Source organism: Alternaria infectoria (genome assembly GCF_024043175.1).
Source record: "Alternaria infectoria strain BMP 0036 chromosome Unknown scaffold_12, whole genome shotgun sequence".
Lineage (NCBI taxonomy): Eukaryota > Fungi > Ascomycota > Dothideomycetes > Pleosporales > Pleosporaceae > Alternaria > Alternaria infectoria.
In genome coordinates this window covers 462,053-483,556 of record NW_026250701.1, presented here as the reverse complement: position 1 = coordinate 483,556, position 21,504 = coordinate 462,053, and the positions used below count along the sequence as shown (strand labels likewise).

Sequence of the window (21,504 nt, the reverse complement as noted above, 5' to 3'; positions counted from 1 at the left end):
TTGATCGTGAACAAGGCGCCCGGGCACATAGACAGAAGCCTTGCCAGGCCTCGGTTCGACAAAATTCGATCATCCCAGAGGCAGCCTCCGACCGAAGTACCATGCCGCGATACAGCAATCATAGCCCTTCATGGCAAGTTGCGACCTTTTAAATCAGATCACTAAGTACCCAACGTACTCGTAATGGCAAAACTGACGGCGATGCGTGAGCAAATCCTACACCACCGTCAATAATCAATATACCCGGAGACGTGTAGGGCACTGTTGAAACAGCCCCTCTTCTTGGCATAGTTTTCAGGATACTTGAGCGCAACGTCTCACATATATGGCAAGCAATGGAGTGTCGTGGTGCCCAGGTGGTCTTGAGGTTGAGAATGTCCGTGACGCGTCGAGATGCGCGTCATCGGAAATTGGCCTGAATGCCAAGCTCGATCGGCAGCGCTAATCATCCCTGCTCATCGCGCCGGATGCTCGAGCAGCGGAAGCCGCGCCCCATCTTCAGCTGACAGCACTCAAGATGGACCCAGTCTACATGTCTCGTTTGCCCTGCACCGGTTTGACCTTACATTCACTATAACATTACGTACTATCCTTATCGACTCCTTCGAAATGCGCATCTAGCGAACGCCCATCATTCCAGCACATCTACGAGAGCGAAGCCCACCATGGTCGTTAGATCGGCTTCAGGAACTCTGGGCGGGGTGCCCATGAAGCATGTTTCTCTCGTGACAGTAAGCCAATCTTCGTCGCACTCGTTGTATACGCAGAAGCTCATCCATGCACAGCTTATATTTCAAAACTCTGCCCTCATCCTGGTACGATTGCCCTCCACCGCGAACCACTACACCAACGCGATCGAACAGCACACAGAACATGCGGATACTGTGGAGAAGCAAGCGGGGAGTGACAGTGGCTGACGCGACCCCAGGTTATGCATTACTCCAGGATAATGCCTCTGACTGGAGAGCAACGATACCACGCAAGCACAAGCGTCTTCTTGAATGAGGTCATTAAGCTCGCTATCAGCTTGACTATGGTACGGCGCTTACCAAGAGGAATGAACTGCTGTCAAGCTCACGACCGTCCTAGGCATTACACGAGATGTCAGGCAACCTTCCTTCGAACACGACGATCCCCACACTCTTCCGTACCCTGACGACCGCGATCTTTACGAACGAAAGCTGGAAGCTTGCGATACCCGCCGTACTATACACGATACAAAACTCTCTCCAATATATCGCTGTCAGTAACCTGGACGCCGCGACGTTCCAGGTGACGTACCAGCTCAAGATTCTGACGACGGCTATCTTCAGTGTGTTGATGTTGGGCAGAACACTCTCGGCGCGCAAGTGGCTCTCGCTGTTGCTTCTTATCATCGGTGTATCCATCATACAAGTACCGCAAGCGACTGCGCCGTCACCACCACAAGCATCTGGTGCAAAGCCATGGACTAAGACGCTGGAGCAGCTGCACGACCTTGGTGAGAATGTCGCAGGGCGGCTAGGGAAACGGTCTGGGTCATATGAGGGCATACACGCGGATCGCGCAGCCCAGATACCCCACATGAATTACCGAGTCGGGCTTATGGCTGTCCTGATCTCTTGCGCGCTTTCAGGCTTGGCTGGGGTTACCTTCGAGAAGATCTTGAAGGACTCCACGAGCGCTAAGCAAACACCACTCTGGGTTCGCAACTGCCAGCTCTGTTTCTGGTCGCTCTTTCCGTCGTTGTTTCTTGGTGTGATATGGAAGGATGGAGAGCTCATAGCGAAGACTGGGTTCTTTGTCGGCTACAATTGGGTGGTGTGGACGGCTATCGGCCTTCAGGCAGCTGGTGGCATTGTGGTTGCGCTCGTCATCAACTATGCCGATAACATCGCCAAGAATTTCGCGACATCGATTTCGATCTTGGTTAGTTGCATTGCAAGCGTTTACTTCTTTGACTTCAGGGTGACTCGATCAGTAAGTCTCTAATGACATAGCAAGGCTGAGATGCTGACCATCGGCAGTTCTTCCTTGGCACATGCGTCGTGTTGTTCGCGACCTATCTTTACACCAAGCCTGAGCGGGGCTCGCAATCGCTGCCAGTCAAGATTGCCGACTTCGAAAAGACTACTGTGGATCGCGCCCCCGATACCAAGAAGCCACGGAGGTCATCAGTGTATGAAGGCGCTCCCAAAGCAACACCGGATTCACCCTCAGTAGAACGGCATTCTCATAAGCGAGACGCTTGAGTGATAGTAATATAGGGACCATTGATTCAAACGCGGATGAGTTGCACGCATAACTGACAGAGATCTATGCGCTCACTACTTTCCTTGATCGAAGTTTGCCGTCGAGTGACTCCGCCAAATCCGGATGTGGCACGTCAGGCTGCGACTTCCTCCATCGTCACTTCCCTCTCATCTCAACTCTCACTCAACGCCCCACTTTAGATTCTGAACTTGTTCCGCCACGCCTCACTGTCAAAGAACCTCTGATCAAGCTACGTAGCAGTCATGGACGACGACCACTATCCACATGACGGCTATGAGCAGTTCGGCGTTCCACGCCGCACGTCGCAGTACGACATGCTTCGGCCTCAGTTCAAGCAGCCGGGAAGACTAGTCGCACCTCGGGATCGCTATCGCGCCACTCAATATGACGACCCCCAGTATGACGTGGTTGAGGACGATAGTATGTACGACCGAGGCCAGCAACTCGATTCATTCGGTAAGTGGTCCCCTCGCTTCCACAACTTCTTCGCTCACACTTGCAGATGACAGAGTGCTTCGACAACCATATCCTGGCTTTCAGCGGCAAGCGGCACAAGGCAAGAAGAGATTGTCAATTGCACCAGGTCCTTCCACGTTCTTTAGTAATGCGGCGCCTACTCAATCGCAGCCGTCTTACCAGATTCGTGACCAGGATATGTATGATGAAGAAGGTACTTTAGCCTGGACTGCAGAGAGGCCCCTGCTGACTGAGAAGCAGAGTACCATGCGCGTCCTGAGCAGGCCATGCGAGGTCAAATGAGTGAGTCGAAAGCACCTCTGTCTACCATGGGTGGCTGTGGCCATGCTGATCACCGTCCAGGTCGCTTTGCCTACAATGCCGCTCCGCTTCAAGAGTCCAGTTCCGACATGCCGCTCGGCCCGTCTTCAAGTCCAGCACTCAGGGCAAGTCAGCGGCGTGCCGAGCAAGTCACTGATTTCGGACCTCAACACGGCTCACAGGCCCCACCGTTCGAAGGCGACGGCCATGTTGTTGCTGAAGAGTACCGGCAACAACATGAGCGCTCCCATGGAAAGGCTGCACTGCCCGGTTTTCGACCACATGCTAGCCAGCAACCCGCATCCGCCGCACAGCACAGAGGCGACCTCAATCCTCCGCATCATCAAAAAGCTCACCCAGAGCCGCAGACGTACCCAGAAGATGTGTCTAGCGCTGCTCCTATGTGCCAGGGTATCCGCCCGGTCCCTGTCACTACCCTACCAGATCGTCTGCGAACGGTGTTTCCTTACCCGACCTTCAACGCCGTACAGTCCAAGTGTTTCGACCGGGTTTTCAGGACCGATGACAACTTCGTGCTTGCATCCCCTACTGGAAGTGGCAAGACCGTCATTCTCGAGCTCGCTGTCTGTCGAGCTGTTGCCACGAACGCGACCGGCCAGTACAAAGTGGTTTATCAAGCACCGACAAAGGCTTTGTGTGCAGAACGCCAACGTGACTGGGAAGCCAAGTTCAACAGGTTGGGTCTCAAATGCGCCGAGTTGACCGGCGACAGTGACCTTGGGGATCTACGCAACGTACAGAGCGCCAACATCATCATAACAACACCCGAGAAGTGGGACAGCATGACCAGGAAGTGGAAGGACCACGAGAAGCTAATGAGACTCATCAGGGTTTTCCTTATCGATGAGGTGCATATACTCAAGGAAGACCGTGGTGCCACGCTTGAGACGGTCGTGTCGCGGATGAAGTCTATCGGCACGGATGTGCGCTTTGTGGCTTTATCAGCGACAGTGCCCAACTTCCATGACATCGCGGCATGGTTAGGAAAGAACTCGTCGGAACCAGATATCCCAGCCGCCAATGAGAAGTTTGGTGAAGAGTTCCGCCCAGTCAAACTACGCAAGCACGTTCGAGGCTTTGCGTACAACTCCAGCAACGAGTTCGGCTTTGAAAAAGTGCTCGATGCCAAGATTCCTGAGGTCATTGCTTCTCACTCCCAGCGTAAGCCTCTCATGGTCTTTTGTGCAACCCGAAACTCCACAGTCAGTACGGCGAAGCTGATAGCAAACTGGTGGGTCTCGGCATCAGACCGAGATCGCATGTGGAAGCCTCCGTCTAAGCCACCCCTGCTGCTGAACAAGGAGCTTCGAGACGCCGTATCTTCCGGTGTAGCCTTTCATCACGCCGGACTTGATCTCGATGATCGAACCAAGATCGAAAAAGGTTTCATCGCTGGCGAGATCAGTGTCATCTGCTGCACATCCACGCTCGCCGTCGGAGTTAACCTACCCTGCCATCTCGTCATCATCAAGAATACCATGGCCTGGGGTGCGGAAGGAATGCAGGAGTACTCGGACCTGGAGATGATGCAGATGCTGGGTCGCGCGGGACGACCTCAGTACGATGACTCAGCTGTAGCAGTGATTATGACCAGGCAGGCGAAAGTCCGACGGTACGAAATGCTGGTCACAGGCCAGGATCTTATAGAGAGCAAACTCCATCTCAATCTGGTAGATCACATGAACGCCGAGATTGGACTTGGAACTATTAGCGACCTAGAGTCAGCTCGGAAATGGCTAAGAGGTACATTTCTTTACGTTCGACTCCAGCAGAATCCCAGTTACTACAAATTGGACGGCGCTCGAAGTGGTCAAAGCATCGAGGAGCAAGTTGACGACATATGCTTCCGCGACATCACACTCTTGCGCGAGACCAATCTTGTGTCAGGGCAAGGGTACTTCCGATGCACCGAGTTTGGCCATGCTATGGCACGATACTACGTACATTTCGAGACTATGAAAGTCTTCATGGAACTCGGGCTGAAGTCGACTCCCTCGGAGATTGTAAGTCACCCAACCTTGACGCTACTTGGAGGTTCTTGTTGACATTCATACACAGCTCTCTGCCATCGCTCAAGCTGTTGAGTACTCTACAATACGCTTTCGTCAAGGTGAAAAGGCATTCTACAAGCTACTCAATAAGTCCGCTTCAATCCGCTGGGCTATTCCCGTGAACCTTGATCTACCATCGCAGAAGGTATCTCTCATCGTACAATCCGTTCTTGGGTCTGCCGATATCTCCTGGGAAGGCGAGGCCGGCAAGCATCGTTCTCAATATACGACAGAGACACAGATCATCTTCAAGAATATTGGCAGTCTGATTCGATGCATCATCGACTGTCAGATCGCCCTAGGTGACTCCATCAGTATCCACAGTGCTCTCATGCTCGAGAGAAGTTTAGGCGCCAGAATCTGGGACGATAGCCCTCTCCAAATGAAGCAAATTGGAAGCATCGGCAACGTCGCTGTCAGAAAGCTCGTCAATGCTGGGCTAAAGTCCATGGAAGATCTTGAAGGATGCGAGCCTTATCGGATCGAGGCACTCGTTGGTCGGAATCCTCCATTTGGCCTCGACGTGCTAGAGAAAGTCCGATCGTTCCCGAAGCTTCGCGTCTCACTGCAAGCCCAGCCTTCGACAGCAAGTCTGCGATCTTTCTTTGAAGTGCATGTTCTAATGGCTATTCAGGCAATCAAAACCCATGATGGGGTCAAAATCCAGATCAAAGCAGACATTGGCTTCATCAACGAGCAGCCGCCCCAGCGCTTCAACAACAAACTCATATACGTGTGCCTTCTGGTGGACACTTCCGATGGCCGTAAGGTGCATTTTGCTCGCATCAGGTAGGCCATTACGATCTCGGTATGGCGCTGTACTAACTTTTGTCGCAGTGGCCCAAAGCTTGGGTCTGGCCAAAGCCTCACATTCCCAGCGCTCTTGACAAACCCCGACCAGTCAATCAACTGCTACGTCATGTGTGATGGCATAGGCATGTATTTCGGCTCGATTATGAGAGCGAAGACTGACTGTTACAAGCTGGCAGTATGCGTGCCGCCGCCGTGAAGCCCCAGGTCGCTGTCTCTATGTTTCCAACCCCAAAGCGTCTGGAAACGGAGCGGCCGACATCACATCAGTCTAATATGTCAAAACGACGCACGGATATTGCAAGACCAAGCCGAAAGGTGTCCGCCACCAGCGATGACTATGGAGATGGTGATGTGGATGATGATGCTCTTGTCAACGCTTCCTTCCGTGATCTTGACTTTGATCACATCGAGAACTACGCCGACCCTATCGATTCCATCACACGGAAGAATACTGCGAAGAACAAAGTGACCAAGAACAAGAATGATGGAAAGAGCAAACGACCGATTGCTGCTGCTGAACACAACGATCCGGAGCCAGTGCAGCTAGCCAATGGCAAATGGGCCTGTCATCACTCGTGCAAAGATCGAGAGGCATGCAAGCACCAGTGTTGCAAGACTGGTATGGACAAACCATCGAAGAAGAAAGGTGTCGCCAAGCGTGTACCATCGGGCGAAGATCGACCTGAGCCGACGCAGCAACCACCGCCGCCGAAAGGCACAGAGAAGCAAACCAAGCTTCAGCTCACAGCATCTAAGAGAAAGATCTCTGCCCCAATTGACGAGCTCGATCTCACGCAACAAGAAAAGAAGCAGAAAGCCGACTATGGCACCAACGGACCTAGGGACTACCGTGGCCTGCATCAGCTGCACAGAACTATCCAGGGCAAAGAGCTACCTTCCTCTCTCCATTCCGTCATGTACAAGAAGCCAGCTTATTGCTACTCCCAAGGTGGCGAGCATAGCCTTGACTTTATGGGCCCTTCTGCTGCTGGGCCACATTCGGCTTCTAGCGATTACGGTGAATTTCAGTTTGATGAGCCATCAGCCGACTTTGATCATCCTCAGCATCGGTCTGCGCAACGAAACCCACTTGGTGACACAAAAGAGCCGGAAGATGATATGGACTACGAGCTTGCAGCTCCTGTAGCCTCTCACGAATCTGACGCCTTTGACGATGACGACTCTGTCCTTCAAGAGGCTTTCATCGGGCTTGCAGATTCTCAAAATCTTCAAGAGATTCGTGGAAGCGACACTAATCCCATGCAGCCCTTCGAAAACGCCATCAACGATGACTACATGGGTTACGGAGAAGGTGACAAGCAGATGGACTCTAGTTTGATCGGTTCCGAAGATCACGTTCCGCAAAAGCCGGAGTTCAGTCATCCCGGTTATCCTCGCAAAGCACAAATCAAGTCCTCTCGATCGCCTTTCTTTGACAGCGAAGACAGTGCCGAACTTGAGATTGCAAACGTCATACCCGCAAATGTATCCACGTCGTCAAACATGCAACAACGGACGGCTACGCCACGCGAGCTGCATGTAGCCGGCGACCAACAAGACGCGTGTGTGGACGAGGAGGTAGCAGGCATGTTGAACGTGTTCGGCGATGAGCCGGCCGTTTTCTCACTGGTTGAGGAGAAGCCGGTACCTGAAGCTTTCAAGGGCCTGGAACCGTGGCTGTTCCAAGAGTTCGGCGACATCGTGGAACTTGTTGATGACTAGAGGTGCTACATCTGAAGTCACTGCGGTGCGATGAGTAGGCAATGTGGACATGTGTGGGTTGGCGAAAATATGGCGAGATCTAGGCACTAGCAATGGCCTCGTCTCTTCAACTCGCTTTGTTCCTTGTCTGTTGATTCATACTGTGAGGTTGTCTTCCGTTCTACGAAAAGATGTTAAGCCGGAAGTACTCATAACCCTAGCAACGCTCAAGATGTTCAACTTAAACAGTGTACGCAACACGCACTCTAGTCACACCTAGAGTCAACCGGCGAGTTGGCGAGGCTGACCAAGGCAGCAACAGCATCGAGCTCTTTCGCCTCCATCTCCCTAACCTCCTCCTCTTTGACAACAGCCTCCATCTCGACATCTGGCAGATGCGACAGAAACCACCGCCACTCCTCCAGCCCATCCGCATACTCAGACTCAGCCTCAATGCCCCTCTTCACCAAACTCTCCTTCATCACCTTATACCTCTCCATCATCCCAAACGTAATCACCGGCACAAACACATCCCCCGACCTCCCCAAAACACACTCATTCAACCTCGCCCTGAACGCCGGAAACATACGATTGAACTTCGACGCAAACGCATTCCCCTCGCGCTCCACCCTCGGCTCCAAATCCTCTCCACCCCTCCCCTTGATCACCCTCCCCACAAACGTCTTATTAAACGCGTCCCTCACCTGCCTACTCCCCGGAAGCATGATCCCGCGCTTCCGCGCCTCGACGATGGAGAGCTGGAAGTAGAGCTCGAACCACAGTTCCTCGGCTTCGTACCAGAGACTGACGGAGCGGGCTTTCAGGCCGGCGCGCCCGTAGATTTGGTTGCGCCAGGCGTTTATCTGGGAGATGTGGTGGGGGTTATGCCAGTCGATATGGGAGTGCGGGATCTTGCGGAAGTGTAGTTCGGTTGTTTTGCGCGGGGTTGTGTTGCTGTCGCAGAGCATGAGGAGGAGGGATTCGTCTTTGACGCCGATAGTGGCCTTTTTGCGGGGGCCGCGGGGGATGAGCGTGGATTTTGAGCCGGGTGTGTTGCGACTGGTAGTTGTAGGCTTTTCGGTAGTGATTTGGGTGCATTTTACTGATGTTTTGAGCTTCTTGGCTGGTGATGTGAGGGCTGGGTTGGTCTGCTCATCCGCGCATCGTTTGCGCTTCCATGTGGTGATGGAAATGACGGAGGGCTGTGACTGGGGCTCGAGCTCCATTGTCGGGGTTGGGGTATGAATCGAGAGGTGAATTTTGGAAGCGCCTCTGACCCCTTTGCGCAAGGTAGGCATCTTGCTTGCTGTGTGAGCTGACAGGCGAAAGCACCAAATCCAATGTGAAAATCGAATACCCTGCAGTCTACCTTCGCGTCGAAACGTGAGTTAGGGAGTTGTTGACGCGATGTACACTTCTGGGTTGTTTACTTCCTGTGGGTTGTATTGATATGGTCGGAGCGGTGGTGTTTTGTGTGGTTTGGATGGTTGTGTAGAAGAGCCAGGGAAGTCTGAATGAGAGACAAGATGCAACATAGAGCCAAGCTTGCAAGATTGCGCGACGGCGAGTGGTGACTGGAAGAGTTTTCGAGAAAAGTGCGGAGGTGAAACAGAGTGGGAGCGCGCGCAGTGTACGCGTCGTTGTTTACACTCGTCGATGACGCCGCGCGACCACAAACACTGGCTATTGTCGTCTCGATTCGGAAAAGGTGAACGTGAACAATAACAAGATCACGAGACTCCAAAGTCTGGATCAATGATATCTGACTGAGAGATCACAGATCATGGATGATACTCGTGGTGACTGCGCGCTTTTGACTGACGTCACCGCAGCAGTGGAAAGACTCTCACTCTCACTTTCAGGAAACAAACAGGCGGAATGCGATTCTTCTTGACTCGGGCCTCGGGCCGTGTGCGAAGGTTTTGGCTCATAGCCCGATGCACAGGACGGAGGCCACTTGTAAAACACGTTCTTGACAGTAGCCCATTATACGACATGCTGATAGTGATAATCGGGGAAAAGTTTCCAACCTAAAAAGCCAGTCCAGGCGTGCTACGTGGATGCAGTGCTTCTTCACTCCCTTGCTCATTCGTTCGCAGGACTCGCATGTAAGGTTCTGCTCGCATCGTATGGCCGCCATCTGCGGTCTCGATATCAAGACCAACTGACGTTATCTCAACGTTGTGGTGTTCAGAACGACGACGAAGAGCATTGAAGGCTGGAGCGCAGCCAATAATGACTGCCATCGAAGTCTCAATGACGGTCCACATTTGCAACCACTTTGGGTCCGGTATCTTTGGTAGACCGTCTTTGACGCTAACTTGGACTACACGAAGCGTGGCGAAGACCTAGCAATAGTAGTGTCAGTATATTCATTGGAATGCGGGAAATGCTTCGTTGAGTACATACGATGCAAATCCAGCCACTTCCGAACAAGATGAAGATGCCGAGCTTTTGGGCCCTAGGTAGCCGAAGGTTCCACGTCATGCGAAACGGAAGGAACATTACTACATTTGTCAGTACAATTCTTTGATCGATGGGACTGGCATACGAACCTGCAAGGTCACCAGCGACATCTACTGCGTACGCAAACCATAGGCTAAACTGTGCGCGTTTCTGCTCATCCGGTTTCGCGCACATACCGTAGTTGTACTTCGCCTTTTGGTCGTCGCAGACGAAGATGGTTGTCATAGCACTTCCCACATAAGACTGTTCGATTGTTAGTAATGAGCGCTAAAGAATGGTCATGCGTCGCATTTACCAAAACACAAAAGGCCAAAATCGCCCACCACATGATGTTATACTTTGGCGAGGCTTTGTTCAACAAAAGTCGGTATAGGGCTAACAGTGATAGCTTTACTGCTGTCAGGGACGAATAGTACAGCAATTGACCAGCCGTCAGCCATCGATAGACCATTCCTGCATCATGAACTCAAGACAGTCAGCATGCCGCTTTGTCTGCGTGTGGAAAGATGGTTGTACTCACGGAGCCCTGGATACAACGGCGCCTCGCCTCTCTGAACACGCTCGGCTCGATAAAGCGGGTCGTTCTCCTTGAAGAACATGACGAGCATTGCGACATAGAACAGATAAGATAGACAGCAAAAGAAGTCTTGCAGCTCGAATGTTCTCCGCTTGGATAATCGAATGGCAATGCGCGCGACGAAGACCAAAGACGTTAGAGTCAGCATAGCGGTGTTGATGCCTTCCAGTTCGCGTCTGCTCATGGTCGCTGGAGGTGCATTCTTGTCCCAAGTGACATCTGCAAGCTGTTGGGACGTCATGGTATCTGGTCTGGGTATATCGGAAGTGTGTTGTTGAACATCCGACGCGGTGAAGCGTTCCAGTACTGTATGCCGTCAGGTATTTGGGGGCCCAGGTGTGAGGCGATCGATGAAGTAGTGAGAATTCTACATCAATAGCACCAGCATGAACGTACGGATACATCAGATCAAGTATTTGACATCTGACCGCTTGCGAAGCGGAGCCATACGATTAGATTCCCGTAAGCGCCTGGTTACCTTGATAAGATTGATCTGCCGTACAGGGTACTTTGCGACGTGGGTCTGTATTACTGCATATCTCACGAAGACCGGTATTGCACAACACGGTTGCGGAGACACATTGTGCACTGCCATCGTGCGACCAGTCTAACAAAAGCTATAGAGCTCATGGTTGCCTCATCGGTAACATTCGATAGCGCACCACTTTGAAAGTCCCTCATCGAGGCACTTGAGGATGTCGTTCAGCGGGGCCTTGGGGTACCTGCAGTATCGTTCACAGTCTGGTGGGGGCGATGTTAGGTACCGAGAGTGAGGTTCTCATTTCCAGGGTCGTCCCGCCTCTGCCGCTCGGCCGGCACAGCCATCCCCGTTCCGAGCATCCTTCTGCTATTAGAGCGCATCACTGTTCGATTTTGGTTCATCTCCTTCTCGAAATCAATGTTGTTGTGACCTTGAAAGTGCTATAGGCTGCTTGTTCGTGTAAACTTCATAGCGGCGACGGATTGCGCGACGCGACTTCTCCCAAACCACACTAGGCCATATTAGGGATAGCCGATAGCCTGCCCCAGGTGCCCATTCCGTGCAGGATACGGCAAGGCTTCGCTCACAACATCGCCACAATCCCGCAGGATCCAACCGTCTTCTTGCAGGAGGCTTAGCATTACGCCAATCATCGGACACGTACCTCAAATTAGATGCTTACAACCAAGCGAGGTGCAGAAGGATGCGGCGCACTGGTATGCTGTTAAAGAGGCCCCCAAGTGAGAGAGCCCCGGGCCCCCAGACCTCGACGCGCCCTTGGGACCCAAACGCGCAGGCTATTGCTCATGAACGCGCTGCCAAGTGACCCAACTCGCAGAATTGATTGCAGCTATCAGCAGCGATGAAGGTCACATGTCTTGTTTCCATTGCAGCTCTTGCAGCTGGTGTGGGAGCACAAACCAGCGGCGCTGCTTTTGAGCCGCAAGACTTCAACATCACTGCGGCTCTCGAAAACCTCGGCGTTGACGTCTCGGCTCTGCCAGAACCTGCGAATGCACTCAATGCCCGTGTCTCGGATGCGCAATGCTCACATGCTGTAAGTATTGTCACAATATCACGAAGTTGGGGTTGCGCAAGCTGACAGACTCTAGTGTACCGCGTTGGCGATACTCTTCGGCACCGACAAGGTCTTGGCTGAAGGAGCAGCCACGTACAGTAACTTCACCGGAGGATACTGGTCTGCTCAACAAGGCTTAGTACGACCTTCTTGTGTGTTCAAACCCACGAAGACAATCGAGGTCTCAACATTGGTGCTTGCGGCTAGGTTGTACCAATGCCCCTTCGCCGTTAAAGGCGGTGGCCATGCTGCGTGGGCCGGTGCATCTAGTATCGAAGATGGAATCACAGTATCGCTTGAAAACTTCAAGCAGGCTGTTGTTGCCTCCGATAAGCAGACGGTCGACATTGGTCCTGGACTCCGATGGATAGATGTCTACAATGCTGTCGAGAAAGACGGTCTGAGTGTCGCAGGAGGACGTGTAAGTCTACGCATCTGCGCCAACTTCATGGTCTCGTTACTGATCGCAGAACTAGATGGCTCCCGTTGGCGTGCCTGGTCTTATCCTCGGAGGCGGCATATCTCACTTCGCGAGCAAGCGCGGTTGGGCTTGTGATAACGTGGCGAGTTTCGAAATAGTCACGGCTTCGGGTATTGCGATCAACGTCAGCGCGACCTCTTATCCTGACCTATACTGGGCACTGAGAGGAGGCGGCAACAATTTCGGGATTGTTACAAACTTCAAGCTTGATGCCTTCCCTCTTGGCCAGATGTGGGGAGGCCAGAGGGTGTACCTCGAAGATGCATACCCCGCGGTTCTTGATGCGATCCATCAGTTCACAGTCTCTGGTTCCGTCAAGGATGAAGATGCCGCCCAGATTGTGGTAAGTGCGCTGATTTCACTCCCTACGCGCGGATAGCTGATGTGTCTAGACTTTCGCCAGCGCACCTGGAATCGGCAAGGTCGCTTTCGCCAACCTTCATTATGCAAAACCTATCGCGAACGCGCCTGTATTCTCCGGCTGGAGCAATATTACCGCCATCGACGACACGACTGACCTTCGCCCAATGTCCGGCATGGCCGATCTCCTCGATCAGGGCGCTCCCGCTCCCGGTGCTTTCCAGACGTGGTGGGGCATCAGTCTGAAGATGGATAGACAACTGCTCAATTTCATCGTCGATACGTTCTACACGCAAGAAGCCACGGTCGCCGACGTCGAGAAGATCCTACTCATCATGGCCATCCAGCCCATCACGGAAAGCGCGACCAAAGCCATGCAAAAGAACGGTGGAAATGCTCTAGGCATCGACCCAGCAAACGGCCCATACTTCGTACTCAACTTCAACGCCGCCTGGAACAACAAAGATGACGAGCCCAAGTTTCACAGTGTGATTGCCAACGTCATCAAACTTGTGAAAGCGGAAGCGAAGCGGAGGAACCTGGACAACGACTTTGTGTATCTGAACTACGCATCCGAATACCAAGACCCCATCGGCAGCTACGGAGCGAAGAACAAGCAAAGGCTGATGATGATATCCAAGAAGTACGATCCGAAACAGGTCTTCCAATACCTGCAACCGGGTGGCTTCAAGCTTGTCGAAGGCGCGCCGGACCCGAATACTCCGTACGTACCAGTTGCCATTGATCATGAGCTCTAAAACGAGTCGTTATTGACGCGTGGTAGTGGCTCTTAGTTGTCTTGCACTGCGCAGACGATGGACGGGGAAACCAAGCGGTAGCTGCCTCTACGGGTGAAGTGTGGGTGGAAGAACTGTAACAAACAAATATCTGAGCACTTAGAGCTTTGCCTTATCGTTTCTTCGCGTTCAAAACGTATGCGAATCAATCCGTCTTCGAACTGACGATTGGTGTGCAATGCAGTGAAAGTACAATCTGTCACGTGACCATCACATTCACGCTAGATCGCCGGGAAATTCGACTGGTACAGCTGGCTTTCAGATCCGGGCTGAGCATTCGATTCACGAGTGAGTGCTATTAAACGGCCTCTGTTAGCGATATGCAGCTTGTGGAACCTCCAAGTGTTCTACCTTCCTGACAGCCTACCTGCCAAGGCGCGTGACCAGATCAGGACTAGCGTCCATTTCCAGCGGCATCATCAACACCAGCACCTGGGCAGTCTCGATAAGCCGTCATTCTACCGATAGCTGCGTCAACGCTGGAATCGCGAATATGGCCCTTACGTTCCGTAAAATCATCCTCTTCGCACTCTTCATTACTATTTTACTCCACGAGCCCACATTCAAGCTATTCGTCAGCCTGCTCGTCAACGCACACATTTTCTCGCGCATCACTCTCGACACCATATGCACCCTGGTCGATGCGCACTTCCCCACGGTCGCATCTGTCACCACCGCAATGTTTCACGATCTACGAGCGTTCGTGTCGCAGCGGTATGAGTGGGTGATGTCAGGACTTGCGTCACTGGGACATGATGGGCTGGTACATCTGGCGAGCTGGACGGTTATTTGGCTGACGGAGAGCCCGCGATGGCTGTGTGAGATGAATGAGTTTATTGTTGCTACTGGGGAGGGGGCGTTGTGGAGACTACAGGGCAATAATGGGCAGGTGACGGAGGAGTGGTTACTCGCGACGGAGGCAGTAGTGGACTTTTGCGCGGGAGTACGGTCTGAACGCTAAACAGGTTCGGACAAGGTTTTCTTCGCTTCGTCGGCTTTATATATTTGAGAACGAGGAGCGCAAAGTGAGAACTTAGAATTGAACTGATAGGCTATCCATTGACTATGATATTGTAGAACAGGATAAGACATTATGCTATTCTGTGGACGTGAGGTTGAAGGAAAGGTGCTGGGTACGATACGTGCAGAGATTTCATGAGCTTGAACAAGTGCGCAAATGATAACATGGCTCGAGAAAGCTGAAGCGCGGATTGCAACGCTAATCCTGCACAGAAAAGAAACTCAATCGACGTCGCCCCAGAAAGTCGGCGGGATATCTGGAAAAGGTAAAGGGAATCCTGTAGGAGACGAATCAAATGGATTGGCGTCGGCCATTCTTGAGAGCCCCTTCTTCCGAGTCGTCCCTCTTGCGCTTAGCATTCGTGACTATTGTACCAGGCTGATCGGTCTCCGTGTGATGTTGCGCAGGCGTACGAGCGTTGATACCATCTGAAGTAGCCCGGTCTGTTTGGGCCTGGGTAGGCGTAGGTGGAGGGGGCGGGAGTGGATTCGTGAGAGGTTGTTGAGTGGGTCGTGCTGCAGGCCTCGCTTCGCGCTGCTCAGGTTCCAGACTCCAATCAATTGCTGAGTTCAGAGCCGCCAGCCGATCGAATCCTCCAGCCATAGAGCGCGGGCCAGAGGGTGGATTGGACGCCGAGGCAGTGGCTTGAGATTGCGCATGCGGCGCAGCTGGCGATGCTGAATTTGCCACTGTCGAACGAGACCGTGTGCGTTTGTTTTGGCGAGGGAATGGGCCGTATGGCTGAGTCTCTTCGAACGTTCGGGCCAAAGTCGAGACTCCCATGACATCTCGCTCGGTCCTCCGAAGTACACCTTCCTCAACATCGGTGATGTGAGCATTTCCTATTGGTCGGTCGTTCATCGATGGTCGGAAGCTGACGCTATGGCCAATATCCATGGCCGATAACTCATACCAGGATACCCTGGATGTAATGCGCAGAAGTGGAAGACCGGCCGAATTATGTGGTGCTGGCCGACCTTCGAGATGAATCAAGAGATACCGTATGTCTTTTCCCATGTTGTCAATCTTTTCTTGGAGCTTGCCGTTACAGCTGGTAATCCTGAAGCCAGTTCGAAACTCTCCCTCCACGCCAGTGACCACAACTCTGCTGGTCTTCGAGCTATGCAGACCTCCAGGTGTGGGTGCGGTCTTTCCATCTCCCAGGTAAGCGTCTGGATCGCCGGTTGGAGCTGATTCATGGATCTCCCAGATTTCCCCGACCGTAACACGGGCGGCATCGGCGAGTTTCGTCTTTTGGTCTTCTCCCTCGTACACTACTTGCAAGCCTGTCGCCCGCTTCCTAGTCTTAGTGTTTTCGTAGAGAGGAAGATTGCTCTGACGAGCAGCCTTTCTGATCTTGTATAGAGGATGAGAAGGATCGTCTTCGAGAGTTGATGTCTGGCTCTCTCCAGCACGGTCTCGAATCTGCTCGGCAGAGTTGTCCTCGTCGGAATCCCAAATGCCATCGTCCAAGTCAACAGCAGCTGAATTTGCTGGTGTGCTAGCAGTAGTTGCAAGATCGACCCGAGAATTCCTGTTGTGCCGACTCGCAGTTGTAGTATCAAGTTGAGAATTTGACATGCGCGACGCCGACGATCGTTCGTGACGTTCCGAACCGCGAAGACGTACATCATCATGCTCGGTGGACGGCAGGGCCTCTTCAGGGTCTGGATCATAGTAAGAAATGTCTGCCTCTTCTTGGCGCTGGGAGGCGGTCGGTTGACCCCATTGCTCATACGTTGTGCGCGAACGGTCTTGGTCGTTGTTCGGTCCGTTTCGAAGGTTACGTGGGGTAGCTGACCTCGATCGAGTTCTATAAGGCTCCGGGGACCAGTGATCGCTCATCGCCCATCGGTTTTGTCGCTGGGGGCGTTCTCCGCCATTCCCCGATGATTTGTGGCCTGACTCTATTATGTTGTCAGATCTGACGCCATGTAAAACAGAAAAGCCCTTCCCTACCTTTCCCATGACGTTTCTTCGTCATGATTTTGTCGCTTGAATAAAAGCGTTAGGCCCCTTTACTTCCTCAGCTCCGCGTTGTCTTGTGTACCAGTTGAGATGTCAAAGGCTTTGTGTGTGTGTGTGTGTGTGTGTGCGTTTCCGGGGCGCCGGTCGAGAAGCTTGGGTAACGGAAAATAGAATATTGATACGTTTTGCTAGTACATATGTTCCCATCGGCTTATTAATGATGTCAGAGCGCAGGCGGCGAATGACAGCCGTGGCTGCTCACTCATCAGCCATTTCAGAAAACAAGTCACTTGCGCGCGCGGGTGTGAGTTTCACCCTGATGTAGTGAAAGGTCACATCCCTCTAGGTACTACCTCCCTCGAACCGAAGTGAAAGATTGTCTATCTCAAACGTCTCCTCTACCGAGTGCCGAGCGAGATCCACCAGACAGTATATCATTTTGTCGTGATAGCATAGCGAAGATGACAGACTACCAGTAACCCATTCGTTAGTGCTTTACAATGTGGTGGACAAGGATGAGCATTACCTTTATAGATATAGAACAATCAGCTTTGTCTTTGAAACGCTATGGAAGCTTGGACTGAATTGCTTGTAAAGCTTGCCCTCCTCTTGCTTTCCTTTGTCTTCCACAACACGCATGTGAAAAGAATCAACAAGTCTACATTTCACATAGATTCTATGCGCATCATGTATCGATCCACGAGAAGGAAAAGCATCTCTCACTTCCTGAAGACGTCTAGAGCTAGACGACAGCCTCGAGATTATGTTGACAAGGGAATGCGAGAAGATGAACACCAATCTCAGGTCAGACTAAGCTCAACCGCAGTCCGCCGGGACGCTGAGCGGAGGCTCGATGCCATCATCTCAAGCCGCCAACCAGCTAATTCTCACAGCCCTGAGGAGTCTGGGCTTAGCTCACATGCAAAACAAGCGAAGCTTTTCGAAACATCAGCCAAGGAAGCAATACACGCCGCCACTACACTTGATAATGCGCCTCCTTCCAAAGAAGGTAAAGAAACCCCCACCACCACGACCAAAGGTGGTCCTAGTACCTGTCAGTGCCGGCTTGCTGGTTGTTTACGTTGTTTTCCTGGTGATGAGCACGGCATTCATTGTGGCGCATCCTCTTGCGAGGATTGCGCAGATCGTGGTCCAGGATTTGACGAATGGCATGTCTGCCAAACGGGTTCTGACAAAGATCTCTTCACGGACGGCGACGCTATCCTATCGCGAACTTATGACGGCCAGAAAAACGTCTTGTCCCTGGTTCTCTCGCGAAGAGTGTTCGAAGCCATGCGTAATTCTGTGATTGAGGGCCGCCGGTACCGAAAGACGAAGAGAGAAATCGACGCAGACCTGGATAAGATCAATAATGACGCGCAACCAGCTTGGAACGAGTATACCGCTGCCATTAACGACCTCAAGGCGGCGAAATGGAACTCGCGTTTCAGGTCCGCATCTCGAATGCTTGCAGAACGACGTAGTCTAAAAGAGGCAAAAGGAAGAGTTAGACGCGCGCAACTAGCGTATCGAAGTTTTAAGACGCGTGAACTACAGCTGAAGGGCAGGCTGCAGGATGCGGAGCAGAGATGGTTCGCTATCCTGAAAGATATGGACTATTACCAAGCCATGTTTCTGGAGCATGCTGGGTCGTTACCGCAGGATAAGGACAAAGGCTGGCCATTGAAAGCCTACAAGTATCATCACAGGATTCGGTCTCGACACTATGGGGACGGTGATGTCTATGACGGGGAGGATACCGACACTGATAGCTCTATTGAGGAAGCCACGACGCGCGTAGGCGACAACGAAACTCCAGAGCAGGCTCAACGATCGTACAATAAAGAACTAATTGATATCAAAGAAGATTGGGTGCAACACCTTGCAGGTCTAGAGGCGAAACTCCAGTCTGCGAGGCAGCAGCATGACTATGCCCGAGGCACGCACGGACCCTTGTTGGATTTCTACTGCCAAGATAACCCCGATCGCGATCCAGAGGAACTGAAGGATGAGTATGGCCCGAAATTTGTGCAGCTTACGCGAAAATATGTGACGATGATACGAGATGCAGAGGACGCATTAGATAACGGAAACGCGGCGGCGAGAGCAGCTGGAATCGATCCATATGCGGAAAATGCGTACGACTTGCGTGGCGATGAGAAGTACCTAGAGAGATTGGTTGCGGAAGACGCCGAAAAATGTATAGCAAATGTCGACCGCAGAAAGATCTCTCGATGGCTAGATAGCTTCCGAAGATACCAGCCATGGCCAGTGTTGAAGCTGGACTCCGACGGTAGGTTCGGATCAGAGACTAGTTCCATAGCATCTGCATCATCGACTGGAAGCTCAGATTCAGCGGGAAGCCAACTATGTGATAGGGTAGGCTCGAGACCACCTCAACGCAGCCGCAAGAGGAACAAGTTCGTGGTAGGCGACGTAAATCTGGATAGCATCAGCGTGTTCAATGATGATGACTACATACGGCGGCATATCGATAGTTGGGCGACAGAGAAGCGGGTTGGGCATCTGTGATCTAGTCAAGCAGCGATTAGGCCTTTTTTTTCCGGGTCTGGACGGTTGGGTGGACGTCGCATGATGCATCGAAACCCGAAATCACAAAACTTATAGTCAGTCGAGTGGCCTCCTAAGCAACATTGTCGATACTGCCGTGATTGCTCGCGAATGGCTGAACAGGAATTGGACAAATCTCGCTGGAAGCTGAAGGGAGAGCGGCTCTACTTGAAGGTTGGCGAACAAGGAGCAGCGGAAGTGGAAGTCGAGTCCGGCGAGGCGTAGGCTTGGTTCTGGGCCATCCGACATGATACTGAGCGATGCTGTTCATGTCGTCTTTTTGTGATGTTGATAGAATAAAGAGGTTGTGGTGGGAGGACGCGCCCCAAAGGAATGATGACGGCATCGAGCTAAAACCTTCGTCCGTGCTTTCGGCTAGCGCTGGGATCCTGAGTTCGGCACACGTTCCAAGCCTCACACCACATCTCAACACTTCAGCCTTGCACTCAGCCTGACGCTACTTCACAACCCAGATCGGTATCGGAGTCGTAGTTATGCACTCAGGGGATGTGTTTACCGCTCAATCTGCCAGCTGTGTTGCATACCCCGAGCTGACCTCGCATTGTCACAGCGTCAAGTGTCGCGTCAAGGCCCGAGTTGGCCAGCAGTTTGTATCTCCTTATGGTTTACTGGAAAAAGTGTCAGCCTACGTAGTTGTGCATCCCCGGACGTCACAACAGATTTATTGAAAGAGGTTGGTCCTCTCAAGTAACGTACGCGCGATTGGACGGTCGCCCTTATGTCCGGCGCAAGGGAATTTATCGTTATCCAAACACCAGGTGTGGCTTCGCGACGCGATTGGCTGTGCGCGTCGAAATTACGGTGAGATCGCATCCCTGCAAAATCGCAGGACGCTCGCAGCATCGCTCGTAGGGCTGTGTGCTAGGGCTGACATAGAAACCTGACAATTGTTGGTGATACTGTTTCATCCGGGAGCTACGTCTGCCGTTTTTCCCTATTGAGACATCGGCTCGACGAGCGCGCAGCCATTACCGCTACTCCTGTCGACTCATTGTGAGCCTTGCTGAACGTTACAGCACCTATGCAGGCACTGTGCGCGCGTTAGTCAGCGTCGTTTCCAGCACCATGGACGCAATGAGACATGCCCGGCGGCTCGGAACCGAGATACCTGATGCATGTCCCATGCTCGCGGGGGAAAGTTGCCTATCAATGGAGAGTCGGCACACACCTCGGGCGCGCAGAGATACACAAACACCCACTGAAATCATTCTAGCCCGAACCCATCCTCGCGTGGATCCTAGTACGGCATCAATCTGTTCTCGAACCTCGCTGGTGTTGCGCCCGTGTCCATTGCCCTTCCTGTAAACTGGACCGGGATGCAGAATGACCCATAGGTGTAGGTATACAGCTCCAAAATTATCATCCCATGAGCTGAACACGCAGATGGAACGTTTCACATGTCTGGGTGCTACTCCTGTCAGTCTGCAAAGAAACGCTTGATCAGACCATCGCGAACGCCGCACGGTGATGGTACCAAGATGTGAGAGGCGTCATAGCACCACCACCATATGCAGGCAGATTCGGCGAACAAGTTGCTCACCTCCAAACCATCACCAGATGACCGTTTACTGGTAATATGACAAGACAAGAAGTCGGTCAGGCTTCCACCCGTAGTCAGCTAGAATAGGCTAGCCGGCCGCCCCCAGGCTAATCTAGTTGCGCGCATTGGCCGTCTGAGCCGTTTCCAGAGAACGAGAGCCTCCCTACTGCGTCGCGTCCCAACCCAACACTCTAACTCGTCGTCAGTCCCTGTCTGCAGCTGAAGACGCAAGCCAGTGCAGCTGCAGCCGATCGCCGTTGTATCTGCGTCTCCGCTTGATGACGGCCGCGAGCATGGGTTCGGAAGCTCCGCGGCAAGCTGATTCGCAGCGGCATGGCGAGCGGGGGCCCTGCGGCAGCGCCGAGCAACGCCTCGTGTCTGACTGACCCACTTCTTTTCTTACAGGCTCTCGAAATACCACACCATACATGGCAGCTGTATGAAGCTTCGTTGGGGGCTGAGAATTTCATCGTCATCCCAAATCATTTATTAACGACTGAGCCCCCAATGGACGCCGTACGCCCCAA

General features: G+C 52.5%; 6 protein-coding genes across 6 annotated transcripts; 3 read left to right on the top strand and 3 right to left on the bottom strand.

The window, feature by feature from the left end:
* Positions 1-1,101: 1,101 nt before the first annotated feature.
* J4E92_007383 (uncharacterized protein) lies at positions 1,102-2,231 on the top strand (the record flags this gene model as incomplete). The annotated part of the gene is made up of 2 exons (XM_051498746.1): positions 1,102-1,908; positions 2,007-2,231. 2 exons carry the CDS (start codon positions 1,102-1,104, stop codon positions 2,229-2,231), a joined length of 1,032 nt encoding a protein of 343 aa, XP_051351020.1.
* Positions 2,232-2,495: 264 nt separating this feature from the next.
* J4E92_007382 (uncharacterized protein) lies at positions 2,496-7,637 on the top strand (the record flags this gene model as incomplete). The annotated part of the gene is made up of 7 exons (XM_051498745.1): positions 2,496-2,709; positions 2,756-2,923; positions 2,971-3,012; positions 3,073-5,054; positions 5,110-5,891; positions 5,940-6,041; positions 6,092-7,637. 7 exons carry the CDS (start codon positions 2,496-2,498, stop codon positions 7,635-7,637), a joined length of 4,836 nt encoding a protein of 1,611 aa, XP_051351019.1.
* A 245-nt stretch (positions 7,638-7,882) lies between these two features.
* On the bottom strand, positions 7,883-8,842 carry J4E92_007381 (uncharacterized protein; the record flags this gene model as incomplete). Its single annotated transcript, XM_051498744.1, has 2 exons — positions 7,883-8,004; positions 8,329-8,842. The coding sequence occupies 2 exons, from the start codon at positions 8,840-8,842 to the stop codon at positions 7,883-7,885; spliced, it is 636 nt and encodes a 211-aa protein (XP_051351018.1).
* Positions 8,843-9,646: 804 nt separating this feature from the next.
* On the bottom strand, positions 9,647-10,900 carry J4E92_007380 (uncharacterized protein; the record flags this gene model as incomplete). The annotated part of the gene is made up of 5 exons (XM_051498743.1): positions 9,647-9,964; positions 10,026-10,123; positions 10,172-10,325; positions 10,378-10,547; positions 10,603-10,900. 5 exons carry the CDS (start codon positions 10,898-10,900, stop codon positions 9,647-9,649), a joined length of 1,038 nt encoding a protein of 345 aa, XP_051351017.1.
* Positions 10,901-12,002: 1,102 nt separating this feature from the next.
* Positions 12,003-13,817, top strand: J4E92_007379 (uncharacterized protein; the record flags this gene model as incomplete). Its single annotated transcript, XM_051498742.1, has 4 exons — positions 12,003-12,197; positions 12,253-12,639; positions 12,695-13,042; positions 13,092-13,817. 4 exons carry the CDS (start codon positions 12,003-12,005, stop codon positions 13,815-13,817), a joined length of 1,656 nt encoding a protein of 551 aa, XP_051351016.1.
* A 1,351-nt stretch (positions 13,818-15,168) lies between these two features.
* On the bottom strand, positions 15,169-16,511 carry J4E92_007378 (uncharacterized protein; the record flags this gene model as incomplete). The annotated part of the gene is made up of 2 exons (XM_051498741.1): positions 15,169-16,378; positions 16,507-16,511. 2 exons carry the CDS (start codon positions 16,509-16,511, stop codon positions 15,169-15,171), a joined length of 1,215 nt encoding a protein of 404 aa, XP_051351015.1.
* Positions 16,512-21,504: the final 4,993 nt, after the last annotated feature.